At 34.1% G+C, this 13,118-nt stretch overlaps 3 protein-coding genes across 4 annotated transcripts; all 3 read right to left on the bottom strand.

Moving 5' to 3' along the window:
- Nucleotides 1–116: 116 nt before the first annotated feature.
- LOC136814391 (uncharacterized) lies at nucleotides 117–5,255 on the bottom strand. Of its 2 annotated transcripts, none has more exons than XM_067070966.1 (8): nucleotides 5,079–5,255; nucleotides 4,580–4,649; nucleotides 2,603–2,665; nucleotides 2,217–2,272; nucleotides 1,967–2,062; nucleotides 1,050–1,569; nucleotides 703–734; nucleotides 117–362 (listed from the first exon to the last, which is right to left on the bottom strand). In XM_067070966.1, exons 1-8 carry the CDS (start codon nucleotides 5,163–5,165, stop codon nucleotides 315–317), a joined length of 972 nt encoding a protein of 323 aa, XP_066927067.1. In that variant the 5' UTR covers nucleotides 5,166–5,255; the 3' UTR covers nucleotides 117–314. The 2 variants fall into 2 exon arrangements, with proteins under 2 accessions (XP_066927067.1, XP_066927138.1); XM_067071037.1 differs by having other exon boundaries at nucleotides 4,576–4,649; nucleotides 5,079–5,162.
- A 596-nt stretch (nucleotides 5,256–5,851) lies between these two features.
- Nucleotides 5,852–7,090, bottom strand: LOC136811929 (acetate kinase-like). The gene has a single exon (XM_067068569.1). It carries the CDS (start codon nucleotides 7,088–7,090, stop codon nucleotides 5,852–5,854), a length of 1,239 nt encoding a protein of 412 aa, XP_066924670.1.
- Nucleotides 7,091–7,324: 234 nt separating this feature from the next.
- On the bottom strand, nucleotides 7,325–12,240 carry LOC136817251 (centriolar and ciliogenesis-associated protein HYLS1-like). The gene is made up of 9 exons (XM_067073614.1): nucleotides 12,027–12,240; nucleotides 11,394–11,462; nucleotides 10,812–10,957; nucleotides 9,752–9,882; nucleotides 8,755–9,018; nucleotides 8,510–8,591; nucleotides 8,095–8,124; nucleotides 7,878–7,994; nucleotides 7,325–7,558 (listed from the first exon to the last, which is right to left on the bottom strand). The coding sequence occupies exons 1-8, from the start codon at nucleotides 12,115–12,117 to the stop codon at nucleotides 7,893–7,895; spliced, it is 915 nt and encodes a 304-aa protein (XP_066929715.1). The 5' UTR covers nucleotides 12,118–12,240; the 3' UTR covers nucleotides 7,325–7,558; nucleotides 7,878–7,892.
- Between the last annotated feature and the right edge of the window lie 878 nt (nucleotides 12,241–13,118).

Raw genomic sequence — 13,118 nt, 5'->3', positions numbered from 1 at the left:
TAGCCTGTTTTATTTTTATAAACTCCAACTCGATTGAAAATAACCAGCAGATATCAGAGAAAACTGAATATAATCTAAGAACAGCAATTTAATATCTGTGACCTTAGCAGATCAGGTGACGTTTTGACCCATGACCTTTTTTTCACAAAGTTAGTTTAAGCATAAAACAAATTATTTTAAATAAGTTGTTGTGTTTTTCTTCCATTCAAAAACACAATTATCAATAAATGCAAATATTCCTGTAGGCGTTCGAAGGTGATTATTGCTAATTAACAGATTTCTATTTGTAATTATATCTCTCCTGTTTTTGTATATTAAATAATTGTATCGAGCCAATCATCGAGCTCTTGTGCATTCTCCTCCTGTAGAAAGTAGAAAAATGTAAGATTTGTCATGAGTTTTTTGTTTAAAAGTGGCAAGAATCGACTCCCTAGACGTCACGTGTTAATGGGGTACTACGATATATGCTATAATTTAAACAAATAGAGTTCTAGCCAAAGAAAAGATAATCTTAGACACACATTATTACAACCTTAGATTGACTTTAACACGACGTCTGCCTTAAGATTAAGGACTTATTCAAAGATTATTTTCCACATTAGATTAGATCAGTGTCTTCATGACTCGGTAACTTTTAAGTTCTAGGAATTTAAAGGTGTCAAAAGGTTAATGCTGAAGAAAAAACTCTAGCCAAAGACTCACTGTTAGTTTTTTGTCGTTCTCTGAAGGTTTGCCTGAAAAAAAGGGCGAAAAGTTATCAAACGTGCAGGTAAAATTCAATTGGAAAATCTTGTTACTAAATAAAACGCTATCGAATATGCTTACATAAAAACAAAAAAAACATTAGCGATAGTGGTGATAGAGGGAGAGACTAAACCTACCCAAAAAGGCATATGCCTAATAGCTGACTATGAGGATCACAGCGCATAATTACCACTAAAGCTGAAAAGAATTTACGATAACGCATCTCGAGAAAATTAATCTGACTAAAATACACCCGACTCAAAACCTACAAATCGTCATTGTGAATACAGCAGGCGATAACTTACTTTGATCAGAGACACTTTGTCCAGGAGGAGAAGTTGGTAATTCTAAAAGTTTATCTATATCATCATCTCCATCCCCAACACAAGTATCATCTTTTCCAGTAATTGTGTTCTCATTTTTCACGGATTCGGTTGCCGTTAATTTATTATCTCTTTCGGTGTCTTTGTCTTCATTATCTAAAGTCTCATTTGTTTGAAAGCTCTTGTGACTATAACTTGAGTCAATGTTTTTGTTAAGTCCATTATTGTCATCTGTAAAAAAACCTGTGTTGGTGCTATCGACAAACATTTGTTCTTTGTTAGAGTTCAAATCAGCCGAAGAAGAGAAACCTGAGGTAACATATGACGTCATAAATTCTGGTTGATATTGTTCAATCCCTTTATAAGACCACTGATACCTATTGGGAAGTGTTGGTGATACTGACGCGCCGTTTGTGTTGAAATTTGATGCCGTTGAAGCAGCTTTACTATCGACGGATGCAAGTTCGGACAAATTTCGGACGCAATAACCAAGTCTGCTATCCTGGCAAGAAATAGAGATTTGATAATAACATATGATCGAGATTGTCCTAAAGTTTGCTTTAAATTGAATGCTGTTGTTAATGAAACAGAAGTTTAAGCTTTCATAAACGGATAAAGCATCCAATGATGATGAAACGTCAACCTCTTAAGAAGAAGACAATGATAGTCTACCTCGTTAAATCTAGAACAGATTATGTAAAGAATAGAAAGCTCTCATGCATGTGGAGCAACAGACAAAGAACAAAAAACCCAGTTTTTCTGTTAACCAAATACAAAATGACTGCATTCTTATCAAAATCTGTGAAACTCACCCTAGAGGGTATTCTTAGAAAAGATAGAAGATATTCTTTTAAAAAAGCGTGTATTGTTTCTGGTATAAAGAGGAGTGACAAACTTACGGTATCATGTAATTGTAGTTTAACAGTTGGTTGCATATTGATGATTTCATTCGAAAGTTGTGTTAAATCCAGGTTGAGAACGTTCTCTGAAGCACTCTGGGTTAAAGTTTTTAAAAATCGAATGGAAAGAAAATACTCGAAATAATGTACTTGAGCGTGTTCAGACTAGAACTATAGTTATAAGTTACTTGTTCTGTGAGAAGCGAGAAAGACGTTTTCCTCTAGAAAGATCAACGAAAAAAGGACTGACCTTTTCATCACGCCACTCCTTTTCTTCTTCAAACTGGAAATGTGAGCTTATCCCACCTGAAAAAAATTGAACAGAGATTTTGTAACAAATTTTCATTACACATTTTTAAAATAAGCTAAGGCTAAGGATAAGGATAAGCTGTTGCTAAGGCTCAAGGACTCAAATCAGCTTATTTTTTTCACCATCTCGTAAAGTAGGGTAATTTAACCATGGCAAACAACATCTCTTGACCAAATAAGCTAGAATGCTAAGTCCTCACTCGAAAATTGGAGTTGTATATAAAAAATGTTTATATTGATTATTCCTCCATTAGGTATCGAATTGTCAAATAATTCCGACATTACGTTCCTTCGGTGTATTGAAATTTATCCGTGAATATTTCTTACCATAATTTCGTTTGATGTAGTCGATGCTTTTCGTTTCATCTGGTTGTTCAGACTCATCGTCAGCTAAAGAAACAAATATGATAGTTGCATATAAATCGAATTCTTTGTGGACAAACTCGTGTTTTCATTGGTGGAGAAATAACAATGTAGCATTGATTGGAGTAGAATCACCTTACCAAGTATGGATTGACACTATTCTAGGAAATGTTTCTATAAAAGGAAATGACAGACTAAAACAAACAAACAACAAGCAACATGCTGAATGGACCGACCTGATATAGTTAGTCAGAAACATGCTGAATGAAGATGAAAATTTTCAAGTAAAAAAGAAAAGATAACAGCATAGTATAATGATGCGTAAGCTTGAAAACATGATGAATCCTGTTTCACACTGGTTTTCCGATGATTTAGAGGTAGGGAGCCCCATGATTTTTTGAAATCAAACCATGCCAAGTTTTGGGCGTAAACAATCCTTTAAAGATAATGAAGCAACTTCCAAAAATCCGAAATTTGGCCCAAATTTGCCTTAGAATCTTACATTTTCGGGATTACCATTTTGCATCACTGTGTACAAAAATCAGGTAAAACTAGTGAAGTAATTTTAAGAAAGTCAAAAAACTTTTAGGCACTTTTTTGCTCAAAGTTGTCCCAAAATCTTTTGGAAAATCGGGCTCTATCAGACTTAAAACATTACCATTTTACATCATTGGGCAAAAAATCATAAAAAAAATTAAGCCAATCAGGAGAAATGCTCATTTTCCCTAAATGACAAATGGGGGTTTCCCAAAATAAGAAAATCCGATTTTTACCGCCAAAAATAATTTTCCAGAAAAAAGGCTTCAGCCGCTTTTTAGATACCTTGCCCTCTTTACGCAAAAAAATAGTCGAACGTGCGCAACGCACTGGGCTCAACTTCAGTGGCTTCAAATTATTCATAGGCCCAATTGTAGACCCCCAGATATTTACCCAATGAACAAGTGTGCCAAATTTCAACCAAATCCGACCATTTGGAGGGCTGTAGGCTGCTTCAAAGCTTTAGCCTCGTTTTGGCAAAAAACTCGTCCCCAGCCCCCAAAAATCTAAATTTTTGAAAAATGCAAAAAGCACCCCCAGATATTCACCCAAGGAACAAGTGTGCAAAATTTCAGCCAGATCGAACAATTTTTGAAGTCTCCAGGTTGCCCCAAAATTTTAGCCTCGTTTTGGCGAAAAACTCGTCCCCAGGCCCCAAAAATCAAGATTTTTGAAAAATGAAAAAAACACCCCCAGATATTCACCCAAGAAACAAGTGTGCAGAATTTCAGCCAGATCGAACAACTTTTGAAGTCTCCAGGCTGCCCCAAAGTTTTAGCCTCGTTTTGGCGAAAACTCGTCCCCAGGCCCCAAAAATCTAAAATTTTGAAAAATGAAAAAAACACCCCCAGATATTCACCCAAGGAACAAGTGTGCCAAATTTCAGCCAAATCGAACAATTTTTGAAGTCTCCAGGCTGCCCCAAAGTTTTGGGACATACACACAGACAGACACACACACACACATTCTCAGATTCTAACTCAACTGAAGTTGAGAATAAGAAAATTAAAATATGAAAATTTCACACAAAGTCCAAAAAAACCTAAAAAAAAGCCTAATTTTTAGGCACTTTTTGGGCCAAATTTACCAAAAATATCATTTTTTTTCGAAAATCAGGCTCCATCAGATTTTAAACATCATAATTTTACACCATTGTGCAAAAAATAAAAAAAAATGCCAAGGCGATCGCGAGAAATGCTCATTTCCATAAAAATGACAAAAGGGAATTTACCCAAATAAGTAAATCCGATTTTTACGGCAAAAAAAAACAGCTTCAGCTCAGCTTTTCAGAAACGAACAAAGGTTAAATTAAAGGACCTCCAAGGTAAGTCCAAATAAATTATTATATGAAAACATACAACTAACAAGTATACAATGAATAACACGAGGTTTTTGTTTACCTACAGTCAGAATTGATAGGTTCATCATATCGATCGTGGTTCGATTCTAATAAACGTTTTCTATATTCTGGATCCTACAAAAGAAAATGGACATCCATACATTTGTATGTTTACCTTGGTAAACTGATAGAAGAAAGACCTTATCAGTATCAAGAAACTTGGTTAAATTATTAGTATTTTCGACAGTAGTTAACTAGAATGGTTACTACGAAAGCACAAGCACAACAAGGAACAATCCTCAAAGCTAGTGATCAACAATAAGTGAGAACAATATAAGAACACCAATGAGGCAGAAATTGCTAATTTTAAAAGAAATTCAATGGCCAAGGTATTAAAAAATTCATTATACATCAAAACGCCTTAACATTACGAACAGAATAAGAAAAATTTGAGGCTGTAAGTGCCAACAAATGAGTACTGAATAGCCTCATAAAAGTTTACTGAATAAAGTGTAATATAGTTAAGAATATAGATAAGGAAAGTTCCTTTCGAAAAGTGCTTACGACAGGTTTTGTAGGTTTTGTTTTTTCTTCGTCCTTTTTGCTTTTGTCATTATGAAGGTTTGGTTTTCCATGCTTCATACGACCCATGCTTTTCTTGTTGTTTATTCGAACTCTAACATTTTTTTCATTTTTCTCGTTCTGAATACCTATTGGTGTTCCCTATTTTATTCTTTCTCTATGAATGTAAAAAACAGAATGGAAACATACACCACTTACTGTTGAAGTATTACTATAGAAAGGTATCCTTTAGGTAGTGAAACATTAAATTCAAGATTTTTCCACCAGGGAATAAAATATTCACCATGGTATTATTGCTTAATTGTTAAAGCTATCTATTTTCTGAATAGATTTCTCAATTATCCCAGGGATAGTGTGGCGGGGACTGTAGGTGTTGTGGGAAAAATGTAGACAGTCGTACGTATCATCATATTATTTTCGAAACTTTAAAACTACTATACAAAAAATTAACTGTAAACAATTATTATAAAATCAAAACTATTCCATAAAATTCTATATTTTATTAAAACAAGGCCCAAATATATTATATTAGTCACTATAATTTATTAAACTCAAATTAATTACATTCTGAAATCAAATTATATATTATTAAATCATTAGAAAAATATTTTTAAATTATCAAAAAATCAGTAAAAACGTTAAGAAAATTAAAAAAGAATAATTTTGCAAAATTTCAGATTTAGTTTAACTATTAAAAAAATATATAAAAGTATAAACGGAAAAAAAGTTCGACCATTACCTACAGCCAATTTTTATCAATCTTGATTGATCAATTGCACCGTTTGCCGAGCGATCTGCTTCTCCTCGTCAGTCGGAATGACAAAAATACGAATTTGTGAGAAAAAAGTGGAAACATCATTACAGCGGTCAGGTAGAATCATGTTTTTGTTTTTCTCCTTATCCAACTCCATACCAAACCTCTCCATATTATGCAAACATAATTCACGAAGGGACGGCCAATTCTCACCTAAACCCGCCGTAAAAACCAGCGCATCCATCTTGCCACATAAATTGATCATGTATGCACCAATGTATTTACGGATACGGTGCACCATAATTTTCTGCGTCAACTCGAACTGATCTTCTCCGTTATCAGCACGTCGCTCGATCTCGCGGGCGTCTATTTCTCCGCTCAACCCATACCATCCACTTTTCTTGATGATTAATTCTTCAACTTCATCTTTGCTCATACCCAGTTCTCTCATCATGTGGAAGATAGCACTGGGATCAATATCACCGGATCTTGTGGCCATAACTAACCCCTCCATTGGAGTCAAACCCATAGAAACATCAATCGATTTACCATTTTTAATACAACAAACACTCGCCCCAGCTCCCAAATGACATGAAATCATATTCATTGTATCAACTCTCTTATTCAAGAATTTCGCAGATTCTTCAAGTATGTACTCATGACTGGTGCCATGGAAACCATATTTTCGGATGCCGTGATTATGGTAATATTCCATAGGTATTGCATAATGGTAGACATGAGGTGCTAGGGTGGAATGAAAGGCGGTATCGAAGACCGCCACATGTTTGCAATCAGTTGGAAGACTTTCCATTGCAGTTTCAATACCCTGTAAATTCGCTGGATTGTGTAGTGGGGCTAGTGATGAAGCCTTTTTAATAGCCTCGATAACACTAGTGTTTACAATTTCGGGTCTGGATAGTGTTTCACCACCGTGAACGACTCGATGGCCAACACCGTGAATAAAATGACCACCGTCATCATGGGGAACCGTCTCACGAAGCAAATTCAAACACGATTTTAAAGCACCGTTATAATTTAAATCTTTCTCTGAGAAAGGAAGATTGATTTTCTCTTTTGTATCACCTACTTGGAATTTGTGTTTTATCTTCTGGTTCGGTTGTCCGATCTGTTCAATTATGCCGGAAGCCGAAACAGCTTGTATTTGTTTATCAAGAGCTGTGTATAACGCATACTTCAGTGAAGATGAGCCAGCATTTAACACCAAAATCCTCTGTAGCATTCTTTTTTTTTTCCAGTTTGTATTTTTTTTTTTCTGTAAATACAGAAAAATGAGCATTAATTCATACAGGAACAACAACAGAATGAGACGAGTTCGCAAGTTCGCTTTCTACGAAGTAGAAGTGTTTTGCAAACAGAACACAAGTAGGGAATAACTGTAGTACACAGAGTTGGTTATTAAGATGTCAAACATCTCAGCAAAAAGACTATTGAGCTACTACTTTTTAAGAACCAGTTTAGTTTGTGATAAAATATTTTTCTTTACATTATACGCTTTCATAATAAAATATTACGATAATACATTTGTATCATATATTCAAAAATTAAAATTCAATTATGTACATGTTCATTCATTCACCCACTCTTGTCTAGAAGTCATTCAATCTGATTAAAGACCACATCCAAGCGTGTATATTGATAATCAGTATAGTACTTCTGACTTTCCCTCCACGTTCATAGAAAACTAAACCTGAAAAAGGAAAGGAATCGTCATAAATTTGTACAAAAGATCAACCTAAAGTTAGCACAACTTGTCCTCTGCCTTACACAGCCTATACTCTAGCCTAGAGGCCACTTAAGGCTATTTAACAGACTGGATGGCACTGTTGAGTGTTTTCAATTAACTCACCACAATCATCAGAAATTATCAAAGAGCTCAGTTCAGCTAAGCAGTGAAGTGAATCTATACACCCAGAACATGTTTTAGGTATTAGCGTTGAGACAAAAACCTGAAGCGTTGAAAACTCATAATTGTGTAGTTTTGAAAAATTTAAAAAGACCCTTCTCACCACGCTACAAACATCTCAGGTGTTAGCCATGGCAGTGCGGACTTGCCATCTCAAAGATTGTCGCTTCTTGTCAGTAGGAACAACGTAGTTATTGACCATCGGCCTGTGTCTTGGTTTCTAAAAGTTTAATTGAAGCACAATTGATCGTAAAAAGATATTCTGATGAAAAAATCATGAAACATCAATATGATAATCAAATGAAAAAAGTGTTACTTACCTCAAAGGCTTCATAAGTCAGCATTTGTTCCTAGAAATACAAATAAAAAGTCGTAATCAAATCGTTAGTTTCACTTCTTATATTAATTTTTTTAAAGTGTTATTTCAGAGAATAGCATTTTCTTGTTTCTTTTGTTTCAATTTTTTATTATAATTTTACGACATTTTACGACCCTACGACTTGCAAAAATTTGAATTTTTTCAACAAGTTAGATCATTTTGTATGGAGCTGATGATTGTACGCAAGAAACTTAAAGTACTACAAAAAATGAAGCTTTGAATTTGTTAAGTGTTATTCCATGCAGGTTAAGAAAAATGCTAGTTCCCCAACTCAAATGCATTTGACAATAATATCATCAACAAATTCCTAGTCTATAGGCAATAATATAATACAATCTTGGGAGTTTTGGACTTACTCGAACTTGCCATCGCAACTTGGAATGTTTCGCTTCACCAGGCATTTTATTTTGCTCCCATCCTGTTTTGAGCTGATGATATCTACAATGATAAATGAATGAATGAATGAAATGACGATGATCAAAAGTACTGCAACAATGCTGTAATAAAAAAGCTCATTTAAAAAAAGGAAACAGAATAAGATGTCGAACATTTTAGCAAAAAAGACTATTGACCAAAATGCCACTGCTTTATAAGAACTTACCTGTTGACTGGGTCATTTTTCTTGATCCCTTTAGTATGCGGGTGACTTTTGGAAGTACGTATGAACGCAGGTAAAGAGGATGCTTGAGTTGAAGTAGTAGACATATTTGAAGTATCTGAAGGTGCTCGTTGAAGATGTCGGTGGTCTTGATGTTGTTGTTGATGGTATGGAAGGTTCTTGATCCTGTCTTCAAGAAGTGTGATATCCGTCACGTCACTGTCCGTGAAAGTTTCGTCAAAAACACGCGTCTGACCTTCACATTTCCTATGAGGATGAGGAAGAATTGAAATAAAGTCATAAGAATGAGAAACAGTCTTTAACATAATCTGCAACACTGATAATCCCCAAAGTAAGTGACAGGTTCCTTGTAGTTTATAGTTTCACAAAGGAGAAGAAAGAAAAAGGAAATTTTGTAAAAAAGAAACACGAAAAATTGGTCTAACTTGGGAAGACTTAATCAGACTGATTTATCTTTGAAAAGTAAAAAATAATTCAGATGGCTCTTTCCGAGAGAAACAGATATGTCAAGATCATGAATAAGCAGGAGATACCCTTCAACTAGAAAATGTCCAAATGAGAATACCCATTGTGAGAATTAAGTATTTTCATATACTATCAATGAAACTTTCGAATATGTTTTTCTTCCGAAGAATTAAAATAAAATTACCAAACCATACTAATTTAGCAACGTCGTAAAACTTTAGCCATACAAGCAGAGTTAAACAAAAATAAATGAGAAGTGAAGTTCCAACAGACTTAGAGGAACAGCTAACGAAAAAAATGTTCTAGAGGACTCGTTCTTTGTAGAAAAATTGGTTAATTCTTCCGTTTTCATTCTACTTAGTATTTATCTAATTACTCACTAGACTAAAAAATCCTAAAACTTTCCAACACAAAAGAAAATATTTTTGAATGTTAAAAGAACTTTGGTCTCGTCAATCCAAACTTGTTTGTGAGAGATCCCACATCACTACTTTAGGGAATGAATTGAAGTTACCTGGCCACCTTCCTACGAATTTTAGAAGAATCTTCGTGATTGGGAGAAACGCTTGTCATCGAAGACGTATCGTAATGGACGGGATTTTCCTTCTCTTCTGCCACTTGATGACGTTGTCTTCTTGATGAAATCTAATGATGGAATATTATGAAAAGTGTAGAGAAAGACTAGGGTCCATACCTCCAATGGCAAGGCGGAAACAGCAATCGCTAGAATGAACTTCCAATTCCAGAGGAGGTAAGCTAAAATTCTACCTTTCTTCTTCCAAGAAATAGCAGGAAAAGGATTGTTCAAGTAATTATGGAGATATTCGTGTTACAGAGAGAGACACGCAAGTACTATTGTATGTCAAATATAGCTTGCAAAAAAGCTATCGCATATACAAAAAACAATACCTTAAAATCACGTTTTTCCAAATTATTTGATGTGTAACTTTACAAGTACAAGTTCACAGTCAGACCGAAAAGAAACTAGTATGAGGAAACGTATAAAAGTAGCGTGTATGAAAATCACCCTGTCAAATATTCACAGTAACTTTGACAGGAAGATACACAGCAAGGAACAAAGGAGTAAATAAACAAGATGTCAACATTCTAGACAGCTCAAGTGATAGAGGAAATAAAATTGTCTGCGATTGGGAAAGAGAGGAATATGTTGGCAATAATGTGGAAGGTTTAAGCAATATTCCGTTTTTTCTGATAGAATCCAGGGATACTTATGTAAAGGTTGATTGAAAACGAGTAAAGAGAGAAAAAAAATATCTAAAGTAAAAAGATGGTGAAATAATACTCCGAATGTTCTGTTTTCCATCTGAAGATTCATTTAAAATGCGGATCGAAGAGATTTGCTAGCTATAGAGGTTGCGATTCAACAGAAATGAAATGTTGAAATTCCAAATGAAATGTTTACTATGTATACTTATCATAAAATGGCTAGTAAAACTTTTGTGAATCCCTTGACCAGAACGAGTTTCAAAGCGAAAATATCTTTCGCACTGAGCTAACCTAAACTGTTTTACTCAATTGTTCAGTGACAAGAGAAAGCTCACTCAAAGACAAACCTTTTCTTTAGAGAAGGCGCTTTTTGATCTATTGGTACCATTAGTGACATCGTGTAGTGGAGCTGGTACAGAAGAGGCTGTCGACCTTTGGAAGTAGGAGTCATCTAGTTGATCATCTGTTGAATAATCATCTGGGATGGAGTCGTCTGCAAGATATTTACAAAGGGTTTTTATAGTGGTTAAAGCAAGGAAAAGGAAAATGGATTATAATTCAGAAAATTAACACGTTCTTGAGATTTTGGTGAATTACGCAGAATTTTGAGAAAAAAAAGCAATCTTTCATATTAATACTTCACTGAGACAGAATGATTCTTAACACTAGTCTACAGATAAATAATACTCTTATGTTTTTTCGTCATCTCAATTCAACCTTTTGATGAAAAGCCAGCGATGAGCAACAAAATTGGTAATTCAGATCTCACTTTTAAATTAGTCTCTGTGAAACAATAAAAATTTTGAAGAATTTCTCTTAGATATGGACAGGGTGTCCACTAGAAAATGATTTTTCCATCACAATGAAATTAATTAATTTTACTTCAGTAAACACTTAGCTGTAGAGGATTCGATTCCACAATCACTTACATTGATCTCTGGAAGGTGCAGAAGAATCACCACTCATTGATTGATCATATTCGACAAGGTCTTGTAAATCTAGAAAATCGAAACATCGAAAATTCATAAATAATCGCTAATATATTAGCCTAAATTTGTGAACACGAGATTTGAGCAAATTTTTTGTAATCGAAAGTTTTGTGTCAAACAGACGGGCAGATCTGGGCAGATCTGGGCAGATATAAAAACAGATAGAACCAATGTCATATCCTAGATTAAAGCTGAAAAAACAATATTGGTGCAGGCAGAGATTTTTCTAAGCACTTTTTTATGTCCAATACCGGCCAAAATACTCAATGTAAAAGATTGGTTTTTGAAACTCAATCCAAAATAAAAAAGATATTTTCTAGCAAAATTAAACTTGTTTGTTCTTTACAAGCAAAGATAACTAATATAATCTACATATTAAAGATTTTTTCGGGAGCTTTAACCTCTGAACACCCACCAGACCCCCAGCTTCATTCATATACAGCTTTGCTTAGCAAATAGGCATAATAGAAACTCAAAGATAAGCAAAGTTGAAATTTACAAATACCTCAAACCAATAACATTTTTAAAAGTCACTGACTCTGTTAGTAAAATTAGTAAATGAGACAACAATACCTTGCATGAATTCTTGTAACTTGCTTCGTGGAACATTGACATAGCCCAACTCTTTCAACTTCTCTCTAACTTCCTCCTCTGTAAATTCCATCCTTTTATGTAAGTGTTTTGATGCAAAAATATCTTTAAAAGTCTAAGTAAATTCCAAGAGATTTTACTTAAAACCTGCCTTTAATAAGGGGAGGGTATAACTTTCTGAAATAATAATGATTATTGATTAAATAAGAATATGAATAAAAACAATTTCAAATTAAATTTATTTGATGTTTTGATATTTGCAAACTAAACCTTTATGATCTGTGGCATCTTTCGTGGAACACAACTGCATGTTATTGGTTCAAAAAAAGATAGGATTTAGAAACTTTTTTGAGAGGGGCCGGCAAATCAGGCCTGGCAAAAGTTTTTATGGTAAAAAAACTGACATTGTAGGCAAAATTTCTAACCCCTAAAAAGGAAAAAATTTGATGATTTTTCAGGACCCAGGACGCAGGAGACAGGACGCATGTCAGCGCTGACAGGTCATCTTTAATTGCTGTAAAAACAAAGAAAATGTTTGAAAAACACTTGTAATTGTTAGAAATATCATTCTGAAGGTATTTTATTGATTTAGAACCTTTTTAAAGGTAAAAATCTATTACGCATAAAATAGCAATTATCTTTTCAATGGCATTGGCATGTTACATATGTTATAAAGAACACGTGTTAAAAATATTTATCTCATCTTTTTAACAGCCTCCTGACAGGGAAATAGTTATTTCACAATCACTATCTATATCATATCTCATTATATCTCCTGCATCACCTTGGGTATGATAACAAAAATTGATTAAAATAGTTAACGTCAAAGGTGTATATTTTATAAGCATATCAATATTTTCATATTTCTAAAACAGCTCTCTTGGAGCACTTAATGTTTTCAAAATATATCTATTTATATCCACTTGCACCATCAGCATCCTATTGAGCATGAAAAAACATTTGGCTGTAATTTGATGTACACACCTCATATTTTGTGATAACGTCATTATTTACGCAATGTAATTGTCATTTTGTCAATATTGGGATTGATGGTTTGTCATTTACAAATCTTCC

Source organism: Clytia hemisphaerica, unplaced genomic scaffold, assembly GCF_902728285.1.
Source record: "Clytia hemisphaerica strain Z4C2 unplaced genomic scaffold, Clytia hemisphaerica genome assembly, whole genome shotgun sequence".
In the NCBI taxonomy this organism is placed as follows: Eukaryota; Metazoa; Cnidaria; class Hydrozoa; order Leptothecata; family Clytiidae; genus Clytia; species Clytia hemisphaerica.
The sequence above is the reverse complement of the archived record's forward strand: the minus strand, read 5'-3'. Positions and strand labels throughout refer to the sequence as shown.